At 33.9% G+C, this 22,935-nt stretch overlaps 1 protein-coding gene across 2 annotated transcripts in view; it reads right to left on the bottom strand.

The window, feature by feature from the left end:
- The window catches only part of LOC100369194 (major vault protein-like), a 44,013-nt gene that overhangs the window by 20,105 nt on the left and 973 nt on the right, over window positions 1–22,935 (bottom strand). For both annotated transcript variants that reach the window (XM_006820663.3, XM_085504462.1), the window contains exons 2-20: window positions 22,526–22,659; window positions 20,322–20,385; window positions 19,477–19,555; window positions 18,489–18,646; window positions 18,007–18,098; window positions 17,741–17,810; window positions 17,274–17,435; window positions 16,231–16,369; window positions 15,440–15,541; window positions 13,985–14,093; window positions 13,455–13,515; window positions 12,665–12,759; window positions 11,338–11,422; window positions 10,691–10,747; window positions 10,225–10,321; window positions 9,513–9,592; window positions 2,069–2,128; window positions 1,169–1,247; window positions 753–895 (exon numbers count right to left, since the gene is read on the bottom strand). In XM_006820663.3, the coding sequence (XP_006820726.3) occupies window positions 753–895; window positions 1,169–1,247; window positions 2,069–2,128; window positions 9,513–9,592; window positions 10,225–10,321; window positions 10,691–10,747; window positions 11,338–11,422; window positions 12,665–12,759; window positions 13,455–13,515; window positions 13,985–14,093; window positions 15,440–15,541; window positions 16,231–16,369; window positions 17,274–17,435; window positions 17,741–17,810; window positions 18,007–18,098; window positions 18,489–18,646; window positions 19,477–19,555; window positions 20,322–20,385; window positions 22,526–22,659 (1,866 nt within the window). The remainder of the gene's footprint in view (window positions 1–752; window positions 896–1,168; window positions 1,248–2,068; window positions 2,129–9,512; window positions 9,593–10,224; window positions 10,322–10,690; window positions 10,748–11,337; window positions 11,423–12,664; window positions 12,760–13,454; window positions 13,516–13,984; window positions 14,094–15,439; window positions 15,542–16,230; window positions 16,370–17,273; window positions 17,436–17,740; window positions 17,811–18,006; window positions 18,099–18,488; window positions 18,647–19,476; window positions 19,556–20,321; window positions 20,386–22,525; window positions 22,660–22,935) is intronic.

Below are 22,935 nucleotides of genomic sequence, written 5' to 3'. Positions count from 1 at the left end.
ATCTGTAAACAGCCGAGAAGTGCTTGTTTTTGATGATTTTTCAGTACAAAAAGTGCCACCATTCAGCCATCTTGAATCAGATCGTGAAACAAATTAATGTGCATATGTATAATATTATGTATGATGTATGTGTGGAGTTTGAATGAAATCGATCCAGACATGTCTAAGAAATAGATCCGGATGCAAGCATGTATGGATGCACGAACTAATAAAGTGAATCCAAAATTAATCAATATGAATATGAATTTAACTGAATCAACTTAATACTCAAAGTGAAAATCGTGCATGTGCAATTGTTCTGGCAGTCTTGGGTTTGAGGAAGGCTGATTAACAGTAAAAATCACGAAAAAGACCTACTGTAAAATCTGTATTAAAAGCCGCAGCTTCTATTAAAATGGTACAATGCAACAGAGGTGATGCGGCTTCTACGGTATTAGAGCATCTACACATATGAGAAATTGTGAATGTTTGGTTCTCAATTGTTCAAAAAGAATGGGTGCGGCTTCTATTAGGAATGTGGCTTCTAATACAGATTTTACGGTACTTAGGATACTCAGTTTTGGGAAAAATTGTAGAGCCAATTAAGTTTAATTGATTACCGGTAATATGCTTCAGAATTTCTGAAAAGATGCCAGTAACACAAAGACACGCATACAGATGGATGGATGGGTAAGCCGAAGTTGGTAGTTCAATTTTCAGGCTGTACCTGAACAGAGATAAAAATTTAGAGAGCACACTGAATAACTACTTACCAAACCATTGACATCAAATTGTAATTTTGCTCCTATTTTCCCCTTCTTGTCAACACCAAAAATGGCTTCCCGAATAATTTTAGCTGAATAACGATGAAAAGTGTCAAATGGAGTCTGAGCAACAACTCCACGTATTCTACTTCCTGCGAATAAACAATTGCAATTCTGACGTTGTTTGTAAACATGTATTAGAAGCACAACAAGATAGTGTGGATTTAAAACATAGACCCATGCACAGCCAATTCCGTTCTATAAGGCTATCTGTCAGCATGCCAGTGAAGTACAAGACAAATATTAAAAGTTGTCAGGATAAATGAAAATAACTAAGTGAAGGCACAAAATGATCATTTTGCATTTAGATAATAAATCCGGCCCATTATGAAAAGGATTCAGATTGAGAGTAATAATTAACTTACCGACTTGCTTGCATGCAAATCCAATAAAATCAGGCACTGAAAATATTTTGAGTTCTTCTTCCAGAATACCATGAGTAAACTGAAAGTAGATTTACAATATTGTAGTACATGATTTTATGAATATGTTCTCAATATGTAATAATAATAAGCAAATAAAATAATTTATTTTTAGCTGGAATTAATTTTCGCTGAAAAGACATTTTGGGAGCTTTGTATGGAAGCTATTTTCACAGATTTTTGACAAGTTGAATGTAAAACATAGGAAAAAAGGTATATTCGCTGGATTTTATTTTCACTGAGTCATTCCTTCAGCGAAAATAGTGAAAATTAATTCCAAGCAAATTTAAAGTATTTTACAGTACATTAACACATCTATTACTTCCATGATGAGGCACTCAAAAGACACACTACTAGTAAGTATTAAAGTAAATCATGGCTAGTCCCTCTATCATAGGAACTGTGAGTAAATCCTAAACAAATGTCGAGGTTGATACATGCTTCATGGAAGGTGACTTGTTTTAGTTTTTACATCACAAATCCCACAACTACGAAAAGTTTTTTTTTTATTATCAAATTAATTGTCAAAATGCTATGTCGCTTAAAGGCTGATGGAATGCATACATTAAGACAGCAGTGAAGTAATACAACATACAAATAAAGAAATAGTATGAAAATTTACAGGGCCTTGGATCCTGAAGGACTGATAGTTTGTAATAGATTATTGATTAATAATCATTAATGGGTTATATAACCTGCTGCTACCTTTGATCTGAGATTATCCCACAGATAAAATCATTAAGCTCAAATTCTCTACCAAATATTGCAATCAATGAAAAGGCCACTGCCTGGGGAGGTGTGGAGGGTAGTGTAAGTGACTAATGAACAATGTCAGTGACATACCTCAAAATGATTGTTAAAAGCAAGAAATATACGAAGTCTTGCATGATCTGAAGTTTCAACCTATATAAAAAAACATGTTAAATCCTAATTATTGACAAATCTTAATGGATAATTCATGGCACCACTTATTTATGATTCATTTATAATGGTTCAATGCAACCAATATGACTGTATGTAGTACATAATAGAAAGCAACATTTTTAGTCCAGTTCATAGCTGATAAGAAGTAACTTGAAATCGTGATAACATCACCTGGTTTAGTATTACCAATAATAAAGTATAAACAAAAACAACAAAGCAATAGAATGTTGGAAAAAAACACAATCAATATAAAATAAAGAATAAGTAAAAAATGCATAAGGCCAGACTTTTTTTATTCCTTGTTTCTTGAGTTTTTATAAGGCAATTTTTTTGAGGGCGAAAAAAAAAAAAAATTCTTTTTTTTTATTAGATTTGTGTGATTCTCAAAGAGTTGTTATTTCATTTTCGGCTCTGTTCATTCGGTGGGTTCGCGAAACAAGAGATAATAAAAGTCTGGCCTAAGTGAAAATAAATTTTTGAAGCTCTATGACTAGACATCATTCATTATGTTATGTATTTTTGTATAATTAATATATTTAATCAGGTTTTCACATTTCTGTATTATTTAAAGGTTGCAGATGAGAAAAAAATCATCTTTTTGTTCATTTCCTGTTGATCAATTTATTTTTATGATTCACATTTTTAATATCATTGTGTAATATTCCTTTTCTGTAAGTATTGTAATCATATCATCATTAATAAATTTTTAATTAATACTCATAGTGAAAATCAACTGGCAAGTATTTATATACCCTATATATAAAATATGTTTTTGAAATGCAGTCCCTCACCCCCTTGGCTATTTTCGCAGATTTTTCGTCGCCGGAGCGATTCACGTCCCAAATTTTGGTTCTCTGGGCGTCTATAATAAATACTCTATCTAACCGCTGGACTGAATTAGCTGAATTATGAAAAATTCATAGAAGATTGGGCGAAAATCGGTCGTTTTTGGCCGCAACGTTTTTTTGCTCGGAAACGCAAGGGCGATAAGACTCGATTTTCAAGAACGCAGGTCGCTCGGATCGGACGGTTTCTATTGTTTCGAGTCTGTTGTGTGTCTAGAAACATAATAACTTTGTTTTTTGGTAAATATAGAACATGCTCTGTTCCATTAAAGGATTTTAATATGCAAATCAAACAATTTTATTAGTTCCTTATTGTAACGTCTCCCATATAAATAGTCCTGTATTCCCAGAATTTGACAATGGTACTAGCCCAGAATTGACTTTCTGTTCAGCGCGTCTTTGATTGTAGTAATGTTTACGCCACTGTACGAAAATACGCACACTCGCGAATTTGACAACATTCACTTGAGCATTTTAGGATAGTGGGAATAGAAGCAAATAGATGGAAATGACAGTTACGTAACTCATGAAGATTGATGATTCGATTGCTGGCTGGGATAGATGTATTTAGTGTTCATTTCTATGCATATTGTCTACACCTGCGATTCTCAATTTCGATGTGTAAAATCATATCGCTGCTGTGGACGGCGACGGCTGACAGATTGTTTTGGTTCTGCAGCTCTCTTGGGATGGGCAACTGACTTTTAGGTTTCTGTTGTTTTTTTTGATATTCTGACGTTCACTTGGTCGTATTTTGTATATACCACTCAGACACTGACAACAAGTAAGTAAACGGGCCGGAACATAGTCAACATGCCAGTGGGACTCTGAAGGCCCCGGAGAAAGCGCCATCTTACAACATTAATGAACGAAATTTACATTTACAATTTCATGCTTCCGAACAATCTGATATTTATGCTGGATAACAAAGTATACAAGTACTGTCTACAATATACTGCATAATGGCACCGTCCCTCATTGAGGGACGGTGATAATGGAAATAACATACCTATCTATCATTTTTACGCCGATGACACACAGATTTATTTATCGGTTTCTGAAGATGATCAAATTCGCGCCCGGGTGATACTTCAGACATGTATTCAAGATGTTAGCGATTGGATGTCTTGTAATTTCCTACTTTTGAATGTGTCGAAAACTGAATTTGTGTGCATGTCGTCTCGGAGATTCTCACAAGACTCGTGTCCTTTGTCTAGTATCGCAATTGGTGAAGAATTGGTTAGTGCTTCGTCAAGTGCTAGAAACTTAGGTGTCTTGTTTGATTCGCAGCTATCTATGGAAACACACATTTCTACTATTTGTAGATCTGGATATTCCCATCTAAGAAATATTAATCGTATTCGTAAATCATTATCCCAATCTGATACTGAAAAGTTGGTACATGCTTTCATATCTTCTCGCTTAGACAGCTGTAATTCATTATTGTCTGGTCTCCCTGTAACTAAGATAAAACCTCTTATTCGTGTACAAAATGCAGCAGCCCGCCTTGTCACTCGTGCTCGAAAATATGACCACATTACAGACATTTTTATTAAACTTCATTGGTTACCAGTTGTACAAAGAATCAATTTCAAATTACTTTTACTAGTGTATAAATCTTTGTATGGTTTTGCCCCAAATTATCTATGTGAATTAATCGAATTTTATGTACCGAGTCGTAGTTTAAGATCTGAATCGAAGTTTCTTATTAAAACTCGTCAGATGTGTAGTAAAAAGTCCAAGGTGTTATACAAAGACCGTGCTTTTGAAAATTTAGGTCCTAAACTTTTTAATGAATTACCTCTGTCTGTTCGTTCTAGTCCTTCAGTAGACATTTTTAAATCCAGACTGAAAACGCACTTATTTAAATGTGCTTTTAATATTTGACTGATTGTTTATTGTATCAGCGCCTTTGATCTTCATATGTTGGAATTGTTGCGCTTAATTAAATAGAGTTATTATTATTATTATTATTATTATTATCTAACCGCTGTTGATGTTTGTACAAAGTTTCAAGAACACAAAACAAACAACTGACAACAATCGCAAAACAAAAACACTACACAGTCACTGTAGCCACACCAGTAAGAAAAAGATACTGTGGAACTCATTGCAAATGTATATATAAAATATGTTTTTGAAATGCAGTCCCTCACCCCTTTGGCTATTTTCGCAGATTTTTCGTCGCCGGAGCGATTCACGTCCCAAATTTTGGTTCTCTGGGCGTCTCTAATAAATACTCTATCTAACCGCTGGACTGAATTATGAAAAATTTATAGAAGATTGGGCGAAAATCGGTCGTTTTTGGCCTCAACGTTTTTTTGCTCGGAAACGCAAGGGCGATAAGACTCGATTTTCAAGAACGCAGGTCGCTCGGATCGGATGGTTTCTATTGTTTCGAGTCTGTTGTGTGTCTAGAAACATAATAACTTTGTTTTTTGGTAAATATAGAACATGCCCTGTTCCATTAAAGGATTTTAATATGCAAATCAAACAATTTTATTAGTTCCTTATTGTAACGTCTCCCATATAAATAGTCCTGTATTCCCAGAATTTGACAATGGTACTAGCCCAGAATTGACTTTCTGTTCAGCGCGTCTTTGATTGTAGTAATGTTTACGCCACTGTACGAAAATACGCACACTCGCGAATTTGACAACATCCACTTGAGCGTTTTAGGATAGTGGGAATAGAAGCAAATAGATGGAAATGCCAGTTACGTAACTCGTGCGATTCTCAATTTCGATGTGTAAAATCATATCGCTGCTGTGGACGACGACGGCTGACAGATTGTTTTGGTTCTGCAGCTAGCTCTCTTGGCATGGGCAACTGATTTTTAGGTTTCTGTTGTTTTTTTTTGATATTCTGACGTTCACTTGGTCGTATTTTGTATATACCACTCAGACACTGACAACAAGTAAGTAAACGGGCCGGAACATAGTCAACATGCCAGTGGGACTCTGAAGGCCCGGAGAAAGCGCCATCTTACAACATTAATGAACGAAATTTACATTTACAATTTCATGCTTCCGAACAATCTGATATTTATGCTGGATAACAAAGTATACAAGTACTGTCTACAATATACTGCATAATGGAAATAACATACCTATCTAACCGCTGTTGATTTTGGTACAAAGTTTCAAGAACACAAAACAAACAACTGACAACAATCGACAAAACAAAAATACTACACAGTCACTGTAGCCACACCAGTAAGAAAAAGATACTGTGGAACTCATTGCAAATGTATATATAAAATATGTTTTTGAAATGCAGTCCCTCACCCCTTTGGCTATTTTCGCAGATTTTTCGTCGCCGGAGCGATTCACGTCCCAAATTTTGGTTCTCTGGGCGTCTCTAATAAATACTCTATCTAACCGCTGGACTGAATTATGAAAAATTCATAGAAGATTGGGCGAAAATCGGTCGTTTTTGGCCTCAACGTTTTTTTGCTCGGAAACGCAAGGGCGATAAGACTCGATTTTCAAGAACGCAGGTCGCTCGGATCGGATGGTTTCTATTGTTTCGAGTCTGTTGTGTGTCTAGAAACATAATAACTTTGTTTTTTGGTAAATATAGAACATGCTCTGTTCCAATAAAGGATTTTGATATGCAAATGGTCTGAAGCTAGGCGATTAGGTGCCGTACGCGAGCGCCGGTTCAAGTCACGCACGCAGTACGTATTTACTGTAATTAGACGTAGTCTTTACCTTGCCGTTTATTCGGTGTTATTTGCTAATTTTATTAGTTCCTTATTGTAACGTCTCGCATATAAATAGTCCTGTATTCACAGAATTTGACAATGGTACTAGCCCAGAATTGACTTTCTGTTCAGCGCGTCTTTGATTGTAGCAATATTTACGCCACCGTACGAAAATACGCACACTCGCGAATTTGACAACATTCACTTGAGCATTTTAGGATAGTGGGAATAGAAGCAAATAGATGGAAATGACAGTTACGTCACTCATGAAGATTGATGATTCGATTGCTGGCTGGGATAGATGTATTTAGTGTTCATTTCTATGCATATTGTCTACACCTGCGATTCTCAATTTCGATGTGTAAAATCATATCGCTGCTGTGGACGGCGACGGCTGACAGATTGTTTTGGTTCTGCGGCTCCCTTGGCATGGGCAACTGATTTTTAGGTTTCTGTTTTTTTTGATATTCTGACGTTCACTTGGTCGTATTTTGTATATGTACATGTATCCATAAAATTATCAAAACTTAAAATGTAATCATAGTACAAATGTAAAGTAAACAAAATTATCGAGTGATTTTGGATTTTTTGGAAAAGTACTTGAAATGCTGTGACATGGTCTACTATTGGTGGTGGGAATTACCAAGCCAGTTTATAAAACAAGCCGGTAGGCTGGTTGGCATCCGCTCCGCTCAAAAACAAGTATCATGTTTTCGGCTGTTGCCATATGGTAGGACATGAACGTGCAGCTAACATCGGTTTATAACTAAAACAGGGCCCCGTATACAAGGTTCACAAAAAAACGTCAGTCCTAAATAGAAGTCACTTTATTTTATTGCTAGGACGTATTCTGCTGTTAAATTTATTATTTCCAACCGTTTTGCGATAGTATTTTCTAAATTGAAACATGGAGGCAAAAAGCTCCATGATTGAAGGCAGCAATTACAGTTCTTTCATAGTTCAAAGTTGCGTTGGGATTACGTTGATAGAGTGTAACAATGTTGGTGCAGGAGATCTCTTACCAGTGCGCAACGTAGCCAAAATAAAAAAACAAAAACATGATCATATAAACACTGCTATTTATAATAATATAACGACTAGTAGGAGGTACCGGTAATAAATTTGGGGCGAAAGTATTCAAAAATCAGTTTTTGGCTGTTGCTATGGCAGCGGTGAGCGAGAATTTGTTTTCAGATTTTACAACCTATTTAAACTAGAGTGAAGGTGTGACTTGCCCGCCAAGTTTGAACCAAACAGCCCAGCCATAAAAATCACAGAAGAGTAAAATTTGTCGGTAATAAAAACAGATATCAAAAATTCAAATAGTAACTTAGTGCCCACACTCAAGCTGAGTAGAATGAGCTATGTCTGAAGAGTTTTATCCTAAATTTGTAGGAGGAGATTCATTTAGCACGAAGCTATCGAGTTTTTTGGCTGTTACTATGGCAACGATAGGCCAATTTTTTTTCTTCAGATTTTACCTAATAACTTGGGTGATGATGTGACCTGCCTGTCAAGTTTGAGGGAAATAGGCCAAGCCAAAACAATCACAGAAGAATTAATACTGAAAACACCGGAAACCACACACTCAGAAGCACAAAATTGATTTTAAGGGCAATCCTAGCAGAACGGATCGCCAATAGTGAACAAAAATGTTCGTAAATATTACTGACTGCAAAAGATGCTCATCGCGAAGTGTCTTGTAATAATAATAAAGTATAAACAAACAAAAAACAAAGCAATAGAATGTTGGAAAAAAAACACAATCAATATAACACAAAGAACAAGAAATAAATTCAAAAGTGAAAATAAAAAGAGTGGTAGAAATGTTTTCACATGAGTGTTCATTGTTTGGTTAAAGCAGATACATTAGTATTTTGTCTTGTCTCAGTCTCAAATGAGTTTTTTTTGACCGAGAAACTAGACATCATCCATTATGAAATGTATTTTTGTATAATTAATATATTTAATCAGGTTTTCACATCTGTATTATTTACAGGTTGCAATTGAGAAAAAAATATTTTTTTTTGTTCATCTCCTGTTGATCACAGACCAGACAGATTCTGTTTTCAATATTAATGTCATTATATTTGCCATTTTCAATGTGTATTTGATATAAGTAATTTGTCTATGTCTTGCAGCTCTATGATTAGGGTTTATGAAGGTAGATATATATTTTCGGTAATTGTGTAATTTCCTGTAGGCATACGCAATTTATTTTTATGATTCACATCTTTAATGTTATCATGTAATATCCCCTTTCTTTAAGTATTGTAATCATGTCATCAATAATAAATAACACCCACCAAAATATAATATTAAATAACCATTTTTTGTACCAAATTAACACAATGCTCATGGTATATTTAGTTGACCAGGAATTAATTTTTTCCAGCTACGACTAATTTTCACTGGGTTTAAATTTCACTGATTTAGCAATTCAGGCATATTCATTGGGTTTTAAATTCACGGTTTTATCATTTAGATAATGTGTTCTATGCTCAATTTTACATATTCACTGGGTTTTAATTTAGCACATTTTCCAGTCATTGAAATGAGCAAAATTAAAACTCGGTGAATAATTCACCCTTTTACAGTATATGCAGGCTAGTATCATAAATATACCAATATAGAGAAACTGTAAACTCGGTCCAGTCGCAGTGTGATATATGCCATGTTATATCTCACCATGTGTTTACTCATTTGGCATGACACAAGTAAGTAATTTTGGCTTAGTATATGAACCAATCGTGATCAAGAATGATTAAGAGGAGAATTAATCTCATGTAGTAATGGCATGTTGAGAGCTCACCTCAATACTATCACTCATGAAATCAGGTCCTAGCATCAAACATATTGTCTTTAGTGCATTCTCTTTCTTAGGTTTTCCAGCTGTTGAGTACAGAAATCACATCTCGACTGTTATATCCAGAACATTGTTATTTTTCTGATGAGAATCATTCAAGGCCATGCGTATAATTTCCTCTAAATATTTCAAAAATGAAAACCACACAAAAAATTAAAAAAGGTTACATCACAAAGCTTTTTCAACCCATCTCATGACCAAAAACCATAGAGACTCTACTGGAGGGTCTATGCAGAAACAAATCCTTCTTTTGCCTAACATAAGCCTATCATGTTTATTGCTTTACTGAGCATAGAGAATAATCATATACTCTGCCCTCTAGTGTCTACTTTTAAAGAGCCTTTGTTTTCATGGTATAAAACTTGAGATATACTGTGTGTAACAAATTTAAAATGGGCACTGCAAGGTGGTACTTTGCAAAACCTATTGTTTTCTCATTAATGTTGACCAAAACCAATTTGTGGCAAAATTATACTATTCCAAACTTGTCAGATATTAAAAGTATTTAAAATACCACTGTAACATTGAACTGAAAGTCACTGACTGATATAAGTACTTACTTCTCCCAGCAAATGTTTTGGTTATTACAGAATGAATGAGCCTGCAAAGCATATCTAAAATTAAAATTAAATAAATGTTGAGAAAGAAATTTTCTCACCACTAAGACTCAGTATGTTGAAATTCTCATCAGGTCCAAGAAGCACCATATTGGGTCCAAATACCACTCGAGCAGTTTTCTTTTCATAGTTATAGACCTAGTCGTCAAAAATAAATGTATTTTTCTAAATTAGTGTTGGAACATTGAATGGTAGGTGATGGCAAACTTAAAAAGAATCCACACAATTGAATCTAAGAAAAAAAATATTCAAATATAAGTAATACTCAGGATGGATGTATTATCATATTTTGCCACACCATTAATAACCAATACCGGTATAATTTAAACTAAATGGTCACTAGGATATAAGTACTATGAAGCGTTTAGTTGCTGCATGAAATCTATACTAAAATTCAACAGTGTCACTTTCATTTCGTCTTTAACCGACTTGCAGAAAGTAATCAGTCAATGTACAAGAATTTATTATAGAATTATTGACAAAACACAGTGACTATTATAGACTTACTTGAACTGCAGTATTTCCAGGACATCTGTAAGTCACAACTTTTGTTTTATCCCTAGTCTACAAACAAATAAAAATTACAACAGCTTGATAATAGTCTTAATATTTTGTGGCTGATATGAATCCTAGTTTTTGTAAGTCAGCACTACACAGATGACGCAAAGACAAATGTCTCAACAATATTGGTCAATACTGAAGACCAATGGCAATAATTTTAGCAATATTTACAAATTATGCTTTAGAAATACAACAGAATAAATGCAAACATTATCAGGCATCTCACCAGCCCAACGAGAGTGTCGGTCGGTCAAGAATATTAATGAGCTATATGAATATTATATGATTATGATTTATATCAAGTGTGATTTAATTTTATTTTAACAATCACATAAATCTTCCCTCCATATTCATTACTAAGTAAACATAAACTATACCAGATAGATAGATAGAATTTTTTATTTGGAGCGTACCAATGAAATCTTGAAATACTATGTGTTTTCTTTTATTCAGAGTACAGTATTAGCTCTATGAGTAGTGCAAACACTCATGTGGGTTTATGATCAAAAATTTTTTAATGATGTGAACTTCTACGCAAGTTATGCTTCAAATACAGTATTAATGTTTGAATTATATGACCACACTTTGCTTACTTTATTCCCAGACAATGACGGCTCAATTGAAGATTCAAAATATGCCATTTTGCGAATATTAGATCCACCTTGTCCACCACCATGTCTGCAGATTTAAGGGTGAAAAATATTATTTGTATTTATGAATCATATAATGTCAAATCTGTAAGATTCACAAGTTAAGTCATATCCCCTGATATTCAGACATAATTTTGATACACCTGGATGCATTTATTTGATAAAATCATGATTGGTTGATTTATTTAAGCCAATCCACACTCATAACAGCCAATCATCGACACACTCTATAGTAAATCATAGACAAATATTAAGTGATGCCTGAGCAACAGTGTGCCATCTAACAGGACTGAATTTGTAGAGATCTCAAAAATAAAGTTGGGTCACCATAGTGGAGAGATATATGCATTTGAGAAAAAACAAGTAATTGTATTTCATAGTCGCTGCGAGTTATCAAATTTAAGAAATATCAACATGAACAATAAGAGCATGTCTGAGATACGGCTCCAGGACTGCATTAATTGAAACATTCGGAAAAATAAAATGACATGTATCAGGGTCCCATAATGTTCAATGCATGTTCATACACGTTAATACATGAGCAAAATCTGATTTCAGAAATGGTGATTTTGATAAATTTCTAGCACATTTTTAGCACTGGACTGTGAAATTAATGGACATGCATATGTGTCCCAAGATGCAAGATGTAGGTGTCTGTAATGTAATTATTCCAGGATGCACACACACACAAACAAACACAGGTCAATCCATTCATGCATATACTGGTACTTTACAATATAGTACAAACCGTAGACTTGCTTGCAGTCTGTTGCGATTCCGTTGAAAAATTCTTGAAAAATAAATATAAATTGCGTAAACGAGGGGTTAACGCGGAAGTCATGTGACCGCGAAATCCCAACAGACTTGCCATCAGTGTAAGCGCCCTCACATTACCGGCCAGATTCGGGCTTGTAAATTTGCATATACGTCATACGGTGGGTGGAGCAGCCGAGCCACGGATCATAACAATAAACCGGACATCTCCTGATAACATTGGACGTTTTTCAATCTAAAATAAAGTGGCATATGCGATTCGGATATGAGAAAGTAGGTAAAGTTTTCAAGATCTAAGTTTATCCAAGAAAGTGTGTTTGGTTTCCGTGGTCTTAGTTGATATGTTAATTAGCCTGTCTTATGATTGGTTGAAACATATTAGACATGTCAATCATTACAAGCCCGAATCTGGCCGGTAATGTGAGGGCGCTTACACTGATGGCAAGTCTGTTGGGATTTTGGAATCGCAACAAACTGCAAGCAAGTCTATACAAACCGAAGTAAATCTTCCAGGAGTGGTGTCAATTCTTTCTGCCACAGTTCTTCATATTCTTGCAGTAAGTAGGACTGTGGTCCCATTATTGCCCTCACCTAGGGAAGAAAACAATGTTGAGAAAATGAAATGGTGAGAATATAGCTAGAGCAGCAGTGTTCTTGAATGGCTTCTCTAAGAATTGAATAATGTGAATACTAAGTAATTATCACTTCGACGATTGGAAATTATATTTCCTAACAAGTACCAGGTAATTACATTACACTGTTCTGTTTCCTTAGTTTTTACTCCCGTTTTGTTTATATTACTGAATTACAAATTCCATAAATATACCGGTAATACCTGTAAGCTGTTTTTGAAGATCACTATGAACGATTTGATGATGAACAATTTGTGTAATTGCATGGTGTGCCATGACAATGAGCATACCTATATAGTTGCATTAATCATTGTGCATCAGCTACGCATATTATCGACTTAGAAGACGTGCACACTAGCTGTGATCATCCTTAAGAAGCAAATATTTGGGAACATGATCTCATAATATTACATCATTCATATGTCAATACTCATATAGTATGATACTATAAAACCATTTATTTTCACTGACATTTAATTTCACTATTTTGATGTTTTGAGCATATTCACTGTTTTAATTTCAAGAATTTGTCAAAGAAACAATGAGTTTTATTGTTATTTTACATGTTCATGTAGATTTAATTTAGCAGATTTTCACATAGCGAAATTAAAGCCCAGTGAATAATTGATGCATTTACAGTATTGTTCTACTCACTCTCCCAGTTTGTAAATGTTGAATGTATATTCCTTCATTTTCTCTCAGAGCTATGGCACTTCTACAGAATTTATAAAAAAAACACATGTAGGTATATAAAGAAACAGTATATAATTTTGATTCAAACAATAGTAATTATCAAATGTATAATACAATACTATCTGTAGTATAAAACAAATACTTGACTTTGATTGCATTTATTCATTTCCAATGTGCTATGTTAATTTTAATACAAATGTATATCACATGAAAATTTTAGATCTGAGCTGCTAATGTTTGCATGCACAATGCCATCATAGCCATGTTGGTAGTTTGTTGAATTAATGTTCCAGGGTCAATTATAATAATAACATTTCTATGTATTTTACTATAATTTCTTAATTTGGAATCAAACAGATTTAATTCTCTTTTGGCTACAGGTCTTGTTCCAATTTTTTTTAAACTTCTTGAAAACTTTCAATCAGTGGATTTATTTTGCAAAGGGTGGCAAAAGTTGACTAGGAGTTCAAGGGGTTATAAAAAACATTTACCTGACCATAGATCCATCAGGTTTTTTTATTATTTTAACCTGAATTGGTGGAACATATGTACATGGTCCTCTTATCAACCACCTATCACCAGCATGTCTTTTCTTCATTACTACAGAATGAATCAAAGCAGACATGATTATTTTATTCATGCATCAAACTATATAATGTACATTCACACACCGCAAAAGAAAGAAATATTTTTGGTAAGGTTAGCTCTTAAACATGGAAATATTATTGGTTAAAACTACATTGTATTATCACATTCATAACATTTGTATCACCAGAGTGACTTAAGACAATGAAGATCAAAAACCCATATACCACCAAAGTGTTATGTCATATACTGTCAGACCTCTTTTAATTGTATACGATGCCCAAATGTTGTCCAGAGCGTAAAGGGTTATAAATGATTTGCTAACTACGGATTGGGGTAAGCTAACACGTGTATTTTCAGAATTATTATTCAGTATCTCCAAAAAATTAAATTTTTAAAAAACAGTGACAAATTTGAGCAAATATTATGAATGAACAAAATTGCCATACAGCATATGCGAGGCATTCATGTGCAACAAAAAACTGTGGTGTCAATAAAATTAACATACAGGGTAATGAGTGATTTGTGTTCTGTGTTATTTCAGCAATAGTTCCACTGTGGAAATATGCATGTGATAAATAAATAATCCCACAATATTTTCTCTTAGGTTGACATATTAGGGTAGTATCAATTTTATCTTGCAGCTCGGATTGATACACAACTCTGGTGTTAATCGCTTGTGTCTGCTGACATCAACCTAAGAGAAAATATTGTGGTATCATATATGAGTATTCTTTGATTAATATTTCAATATCGAATACAAATTAAAAAAAAAAAACATTTTGTGAAAATGAGTGTGTCCCCCTGTTATGCACTGAAGTCACCAGCATTTAAATTACTAGGGGAGGATTTGTATTGACATATAGATCAATTGGTATAAATAACATATACTGGTACTGTACACACAGCGATCTATGTGGTACAAAAGAACATATTAAAATGCTGGAATTTGACCAAAAGTTTATCATTTCAGAGATAAAGGCAATCAAAGTTAATCTCTGCAGAGCTCCTGTGAGAGTACAGAGTATAAGCAATTATTGGTGTTTTATAACAAAATATCTAAAAAATCAAACTCCATAACAATCAGAGGTGTCAAGAACATGGCACTAAAACTAAAGTCTGCACATTACCCTAAAATGCCTTAATTGGTGTCAAATTCGATCAATATATAGTTTTTGAGATTTTGCTTACACAGGTCGAAATGAAAAAAATTAGTATCTCCCCTATGTGTTTTGCACAATGCTAAAAACAGCATAATACAGACAGGCAATACACAATGACAGACACCCTGGAAAAGTATTGAACAAATTGTCAGCCCTGGCAGAAGTAAATCACATTTACAGAAAACTTGCCCTTCATACCTGACGTAGAAGTATCAGTAAATTCATCTTGAGCCTGTACAACTAATGCTTGGTCCTCCATCAGGATGAATGTTTTTTGAATTCCTTGTAAGAGTTTCTCACCTAAATGACATCGATAGTTAGCGTTATTACACTGTACAATTACAGTATACAGTACTACAAATGGATTTGCAGTGCCTTGATAAAGCCACCACCTAACGATGACTTATGATTGATTATTTAATCCAATCTTACATAGCTCAGAATTATAGAAAAGGGTAAGGTATTGTAACCTGTACCATACCCAACCCCGTCTCTGTTTATTATATAAACTTAAGCTACGTAAACCATTACAAATCATGCTACAAATAATATGATGTTATTTCTACTACATCTTTGTACTTTGAATTTCATTCTAAATAAAAACACAATCCTATATATGAATACAGTATAAAATAAGAAATTATAGTTTAGTGGTGGCCCCTTTGTACATACATGTACTATATATTCCGCATAATTTGTGATGTAGCTGATTTTAATTTTGTAAATAGGTACAGTTATTTATGGTAAAGCACCTTGTTCTCACGTACACATTATTACTTGTTAGATGTTATCTAACTATATAAATATATATATATATACATTTGTATGTTCATGCACATGTGCTTATTGTGAAATTAATTGTGAATATTATTTTTACTTTGAAAATATATTTTATCCTGGACTTAATCTATTTTGACAAAAAACATCACATGTCAGTGAGATAAAGCAACTTACAGTCAAAAGTTCTATTATTAAAATGAAACACAAACCTGGATGAAGGAAGAAATTTGTAATGCCTTCTCTTAGTTCCTGTTGGCCCAGCATACAATGTCCATCTTTCACAGGATTCACAACAACACAGTATTCATTCTTTTCTAACACAGTCTTTTTTATTTCCTTTAGTACTTTCTATGAACAATAAAATATTACGAGAATACCTCAAATTATACATGAAGACTGTATAGCTGGAGTATCACGCAATGAAGGTCGATGCGCGGCGTACTGTCTGAGTGCATACTTTGAGGTATTTCCGTAATAACCTTATTATTATACATCTTTTCCTTCCAAGGATACACCATGGGAATGCCGAAATCCAAAATGTTTATAACAGAATCAGCGAACTTCTTTGTGTGGAGTCCGGTCAAACTCTGGTGGCAGCCATGTTTGATTTTATTATTACAGGACGCTTACGCACACAATCATTCCATATTTGGAATTCGCATTTCCTACTATGATAGGATGAAAATACCCCGTAAAATTACGGCAAGCTGTAACTTATGGTGTTACAGTGACAGATGTATAATAATTTTTTACATTAGTCACATACACATATATACTACTACTCATTCATATTTCCAATGCATGGATTGCAATTAGGATTGTGTAATGGTTCAATCCAAGCAGTTCTTCTTAGCAGTATTGTGTATTGCCAGTTTTTGCGAAGTTACCAAGCATTGCATTGGATCTAAACTATAAATTGAGTTTTATTTTTTCCTTTTTTGGCTGATGGCTAAATGCTTATTGCTTAAAATTTATTGAATATTCAAATTTAACCACAGAATGTACTGTTTTCTTTACAAACCAGTTAATTAAAACCTGGTAAATATTCCTTCAAACTAAATACACTAAATTAAACCCAGTGATTATTTCTCCCTCTATGTGTGTACATGTACCATATATGTATATGCATTTGTTCATTGCAACTAAATGCACATTTTATGTTTGTAAGCTATTCAAAAATGTGTTTAGGTGGAAGTTTATGTAAACCACTCACATTGATCCAAACATGCTAACTTTGTTAACGTCTACTTACCACTCCTACATCTGGAATATAAGACTCGGTTTGGTCACATGTTAATAACCATTCCTCCCCAGCTAGACGGTCAATACCAAGTGCATCTGTAAATTTCTGAGTTGCTCTTAAATGTAAAGCATCTTCTTGCGTTAAAGTATAGGAATTTAATACTTGTACAATCTGGATGAAAAGACAACAATAACACAATGTGGTTGCCAATAAATGCAACATTTGGAAAAACATTATTTAAGGTCCATTGTTCACTTTGCACATAACTGATAGGACAAAAAAGAGCACAGTCCCATTTGCTGATCAGTTGTAGCTCTCAGGAAACAATTCCATAATAAAAGCAATTTATTATCAAGTTATTTATGAAACCACAGCTGTTTTTTAAACAATGGAAGTCTAGGACGAGAATTTATTAACAGGCACTTAATCTGCAAAGCTGGATCAATTGCATAGACACACTGCATAATAAAACCCACCTGCTCATAAACACCTGGTAAATATGCACCTGGTTTTTTCACTAACCATTCTTCTCCAGTCACTCTTTGCCTAAAAAAGTTATTAAACATAATTATTGTACACCATATTGCTAACATCACCATTCTGAAAACAACAAAATATCATTAGATCAAGTAAATAATATCTCATCTGTTTTCAAGTTAGTCCAGTATTTGAAGCAATTATATATTTTTAACATACTACACAAATGTATTTTTCACAGAATAATTTGGCTGCATATACTTACACATCATTTCTATCAATAAAGTCTTGTTTAGCCTGGATTCTCAGAGCTTGTCCATAATTTATCACATGTGGCTTAATGACACTCACTATCTCCTATGAGAAATAAGCAAATTTATAAAAAAAAAAACTTGAGAAACCAAACATGAGGAAGCACAATTCCAAAATCAGCTTTTATAATATCTATTCAAGGTGTGGGATATATGGATACTTAGCCATATATAGTTCCATTAACTTTGAACATAAATATATAATATATATGAACATAAATAAATGCTTCGACTTCTTCTTGAAAACTACAAGCCTGAATGCTTTGATACTTGGTGTATATGTATATGTACCTTGGGTAGACCTCTTTTAGATTTTTTCATTTTGTAATATCATCTTTAATTCTCTAATTTTGGTGAATATTTTTGTCATTTTTGGTAAAAAGTGATATTTTCGACTTCTTGTTGTAATAATAGCATTGTTTCTCTCTTTACTTACCACCTCTGCCGTGGGTTTATAAGTTACAGGACCTTCTACATGCCATGTATCCCCAGCTTTTCTCTGTTCACCACCATCATCATGGTCTACTCTAGCCATCACCAATAAGGCATGATGTGCTTTCACCACTGGTAATGTCTTAATAGCTGGTAAGTAAGCTAAATAAAAGTAATATCGAAAATATGAGATGCAGAGTAGTATACAATGGAGTGAATGAAATGTTGTAAAGTAGATATTTGCTCTATTATTAGTGTTATATATTTATTGCAATCAAATCCACTTTGGGATATTGAATGATTGATGTGAAGACACAATAAAATGTAAATAAATGGAAAATAAAAAATAAACAACATTAAAATGAAATTTATAAAAATATATATATAATGTGTACCTAATGTGTGTGATAATAAATATTAGGTGGAGTGAACTAAGGCAGCGTCTTGAGTGCTTTTAATGCTCCCCTCGCTTTTTGTGAAGCAATTATGAACATATTGTAATAACTCAATTAGTATTGTAATAAATGTATGTGCTATAATATGTTAAAATATTTCATATTTAAAGGATTCAGCATACAATAATTTAATATAATTTATGGTTTATGTCTGTGTTTATGGTTTGTGCCTGTAGTCGCGTAAATGACAGAGGTGGGTGTGTTATATTTTAATAACCTAGTATACACTTAATTTAACTAATTGGGTTACATTTGCTTCTATTGAACTAGTCTATATTTCATATTTAACCAGGCTATATATAACTGATCTACATTATATTAGTCCAGCGAAAGTGATCTATATTCTACAAGACTATCTAAACTGACTGACATTATATTAGTCCAGCTTAAGTGGAACCATATGGTTTGGTACAGGTTTAATTGTGTTTTGCCAGCTGACTTGATCTATATTATACAAGCCCAGCTGAACTGATCTATATTCTAGTATAGAAGTTCAGCTAAATTGATCTATATTCTATAGTAGCAACAACTCCATACTTTTCTCTTTCCCTGCACATGACTTTGTGAAGTCTTCTGCATCCACTAAGGATTCACCTGGATACAGTGCAAATGGTTCCTAGGAAATAAGACAATGTTACCATTATAAATATTAAACAATTATCATATGAGAGGATGTCTACTAAACTGGCCTACTGGCCCAGCCATGACAATTTTATAATCTAACATGAAATAACCATGACTGGTCTATTCTGAGGCGTATTCACCACTAATGTATGGTTTACGAACTAAACTCTCATCATCCAATGCAAAGCATGCATCCTCGCCAAGCTACTCAGAGGTGATGACTTTGAATTTGAGGCCAGTTTGGGGTAGTTCTGGCATTGGAAAAAAACATGACATACACTAAGTCTTGATCAAAGACGAAGCATGATTTGCAAGCATGGACGCTGTGATGTTTTTCAATAAAGAAAATGTAATATAAATAAACCCATGGGTGAATATGTGCTTTTCATTCATTTTCAATGCATGAACACAGCCCCTTGGTAAGTTGCAACCCCTGATAAGTGATTAGTCACGGTTTTTGCTTGGATTTCAACACCCTTGACATAACAAGGGGCGACTCTATATCTAAGCTATGACTGAGATTTTATTTTGAATGGCAGAAATGCCTGAAATTGATAAATTTTTAGCACTAAACTGACCAACACTGACCATCTTGAATTGGATCATGACACAAATGCGTTTGCATATGAAGAATGAATGAAATCAACCCAGGCATATCTGAGATACAGGTATTTATGGATGCACACACATGAAATTATAAGTCGCTGTTTTCGGACTACGTTTAAACAGGGAGGGGACTAAAAAAAAAATGAGCATACCTTGTGAAATCTAACTTCAAAATGGCCATGTCTAAGTTGGCATGGTTTGCCTAGCTCATACTTTCTGTTGATGAAAAACAACATGCATACTGAAACAATTACAAGCTATTCTGTAAACCAATATTTTCACTGACATTTAATTTCAATATTTTGAGCAAATTCATTTGGTTCACAAACGTGGCAGGGAAACAGTGAGTGTTATTGTTAATCTATATGTTCAGGTGAATTTAATTTTAATTAGCAAATTTTAATTAAAAACTACTGAATAGTTGATGTGTTATAGTATATCTCTTCTTAAGGTAGCAGGACTATTATTTGCATACTTGTTTTCATCTTCTAATTGTGACTAAATGACTACAAATAGACCCGGGAAAGTATATATTTTTAGAATCGCCAGACTTCAAGCTTTTCACAAGTGTATTTTGCATGCCCGTATCTGCATTCTACGACGCGTTACTCAATCAAAGGTGAAAAATTACTTTTTCTGTAAAAAAAAAAATTACGCATTTATGCTGGCGATAAGAAGTATTTTTTTCACTTTTCCTAGTTGTTCAATAGTCTGGTAAATTGAATGTGTCTGGTTAGTTTTATTCAAGCAACGCGTTTTAAAAAATAGTGTCCTGAATTTCAATTACTGTTTTAGTCGCATTGCCCCCAACTCAAACCACAACTCGTTGGTAAATAATCGATGAAATAGTTTGTCTGGACACATTCAAGTTCCTCTCATTGTCACCTTAAAGCTGTGAAAATTTGGTGTTAATCCGACGACAATAAGTATACGTTATTTTTTGTTAAAGACCTTGTATTTTGAAAAACATAAACTCCTAGAAAACGTCCATGAAGTAACAGCAAAGATTTTCAAGCTTGTTTATCGGCACAATCAATTTGTTTTCCCATCAAGGTCTGTTTTACCATGTGTAGGGACATCCAAATGTGTAAGGCTATTGGAAACCAAAAAAATAAAGGAATGGGATAGCTATAATTGGATAAATTCGGCATATGAAAACACCAAAATCAATGATTTTTTTCAGTGGCTGTGTGACCTTGTGTCTGACACATTCATATGCAAATGACTAATCTGTGAAACAAACAGGGGCGGAGACAAACCACTCAAATGTTTGGAAACACTCATTGTGTGTCAGATAGCTACTGATAACACATCCTAACATTGCTTTGTCTTGAGTTTATCTTTGAAACTTATAGGCACACAGATTAAACCTGTGTTGTTGATTTTGGAAAACACTACTGAGGCTGCCTTGCTTCCCTTCAGAAAATCTACATTTTAACCAACTTACATGACATTCTATGTTATATTGACTTTTATCATATGAAAGTTTATGGTGCATTTCATCAATTAATAAATAAATTTGAAAATCGTAATTTTCAACACAAATAATAGTCTCGCTACCTTAAATTATTGAAAACTGCACTTAAACTGCATGCACTTTTAAACCAGGCTAATAAATACTGTAAAACATGTTGAAATAGCTGCATACAATTTCAGCAAATTTGACCCCATGCATGAATTAACAGAGGTTTAGTTTAGAGGAAGTGTCAAATATCTCATTGTGAGAATATATTTTCTGTTAAATTAGCTACATCTTCAATTAGAGAAATTACAGATTAGCTAAAACAGCTAAAAGAGGTACATTACTTGGGGTTTGAAGCTATGGTGACATGATCTCGCTCTTGGCATAAGCGTTCCAACTCAGAAAAATGCAAATGCGCATGCCTGAGGTAACTAGGATACTGGGATGTCCAGGTGGATCAAAATAGCTGCTCACTATAAGCTGGATTACGATAACTATATTTTCTGTACATTTTCGATGTATTACATTTTTTCACTATGAATGTGGTAATACATGTTTTATTGTTTTATTACAAACCGTCTATGTCATGTCAGAAGGTCATAGCATCAGTCTCGCTATCTAGGAGATGAGACTTGAATGGCATTTTGGCATGATGTCACCATACAGTACTATGCGCGTTGCAAACCCCAAGTAATGTACCTCTGATTGTACCTACATTATTATTTGCATTAATTGCTGGTTAACTCAAACCAGAAAAACAGTGTTCATCCCTCATTTTCATATTTCTGTAAAATCTGAGTATTCTTGAAATTGAAATGTTATTTGATTGGCCAATAGAAACATTTGTTGCGCCAAAAGTATTCATAGTTTTAATTATTTACAATAAATAAACACCTGATAGGATCTTTAACAATGCAATAATGACCAGGTGGTACTACAACACATGGTAATGGTCCAACTGTCAATAATTCATTTATTTGTAGCACTAATGTCTTTGGCCCAATTTCCAAAGATGTAATGCTGGTAGTCTGAAAAAAATAACACAGATTAAAAATGCATTTATACTTGATACTATGTATTAAAATAAACAATGTATTTTGTGTGTGTTGAATGACACATGGAACCCATATTGAACACAGTGTGGCAGGACAATTGTATTCATCTCTCCTTCATTTATCTATTTAAGCAGGGGAGTCGTCACCTGCGTATGTGTTAGATGGCCATATCGTGTCACTGTTTACAAACAAGTGTCTACCCATGAGCCTTTGCGTTTTTAGCGTGTGTTGTTATCATCACTTGTGACT

This window comes from Saccoglossus kowalevskii, chromosome 10 (assembly GCF_978046115.1).
Source record: "Saccoglossus kowalevskii chromosome 10, keSacKowa6.1, whole genome shotgun sequence".
Lineage (NCBI taxonomy): Eukaryota > Metazoa > Hemichordata > Enteropneusta > Harrimaniidae > Saccoglossus > Saccoglossus kowalevskii.
The sequence above is the reverse complement of the archived record's forward strand: the minus strand, read 5'-3'. Positions and strand labels throughout refer to the sequence as shown.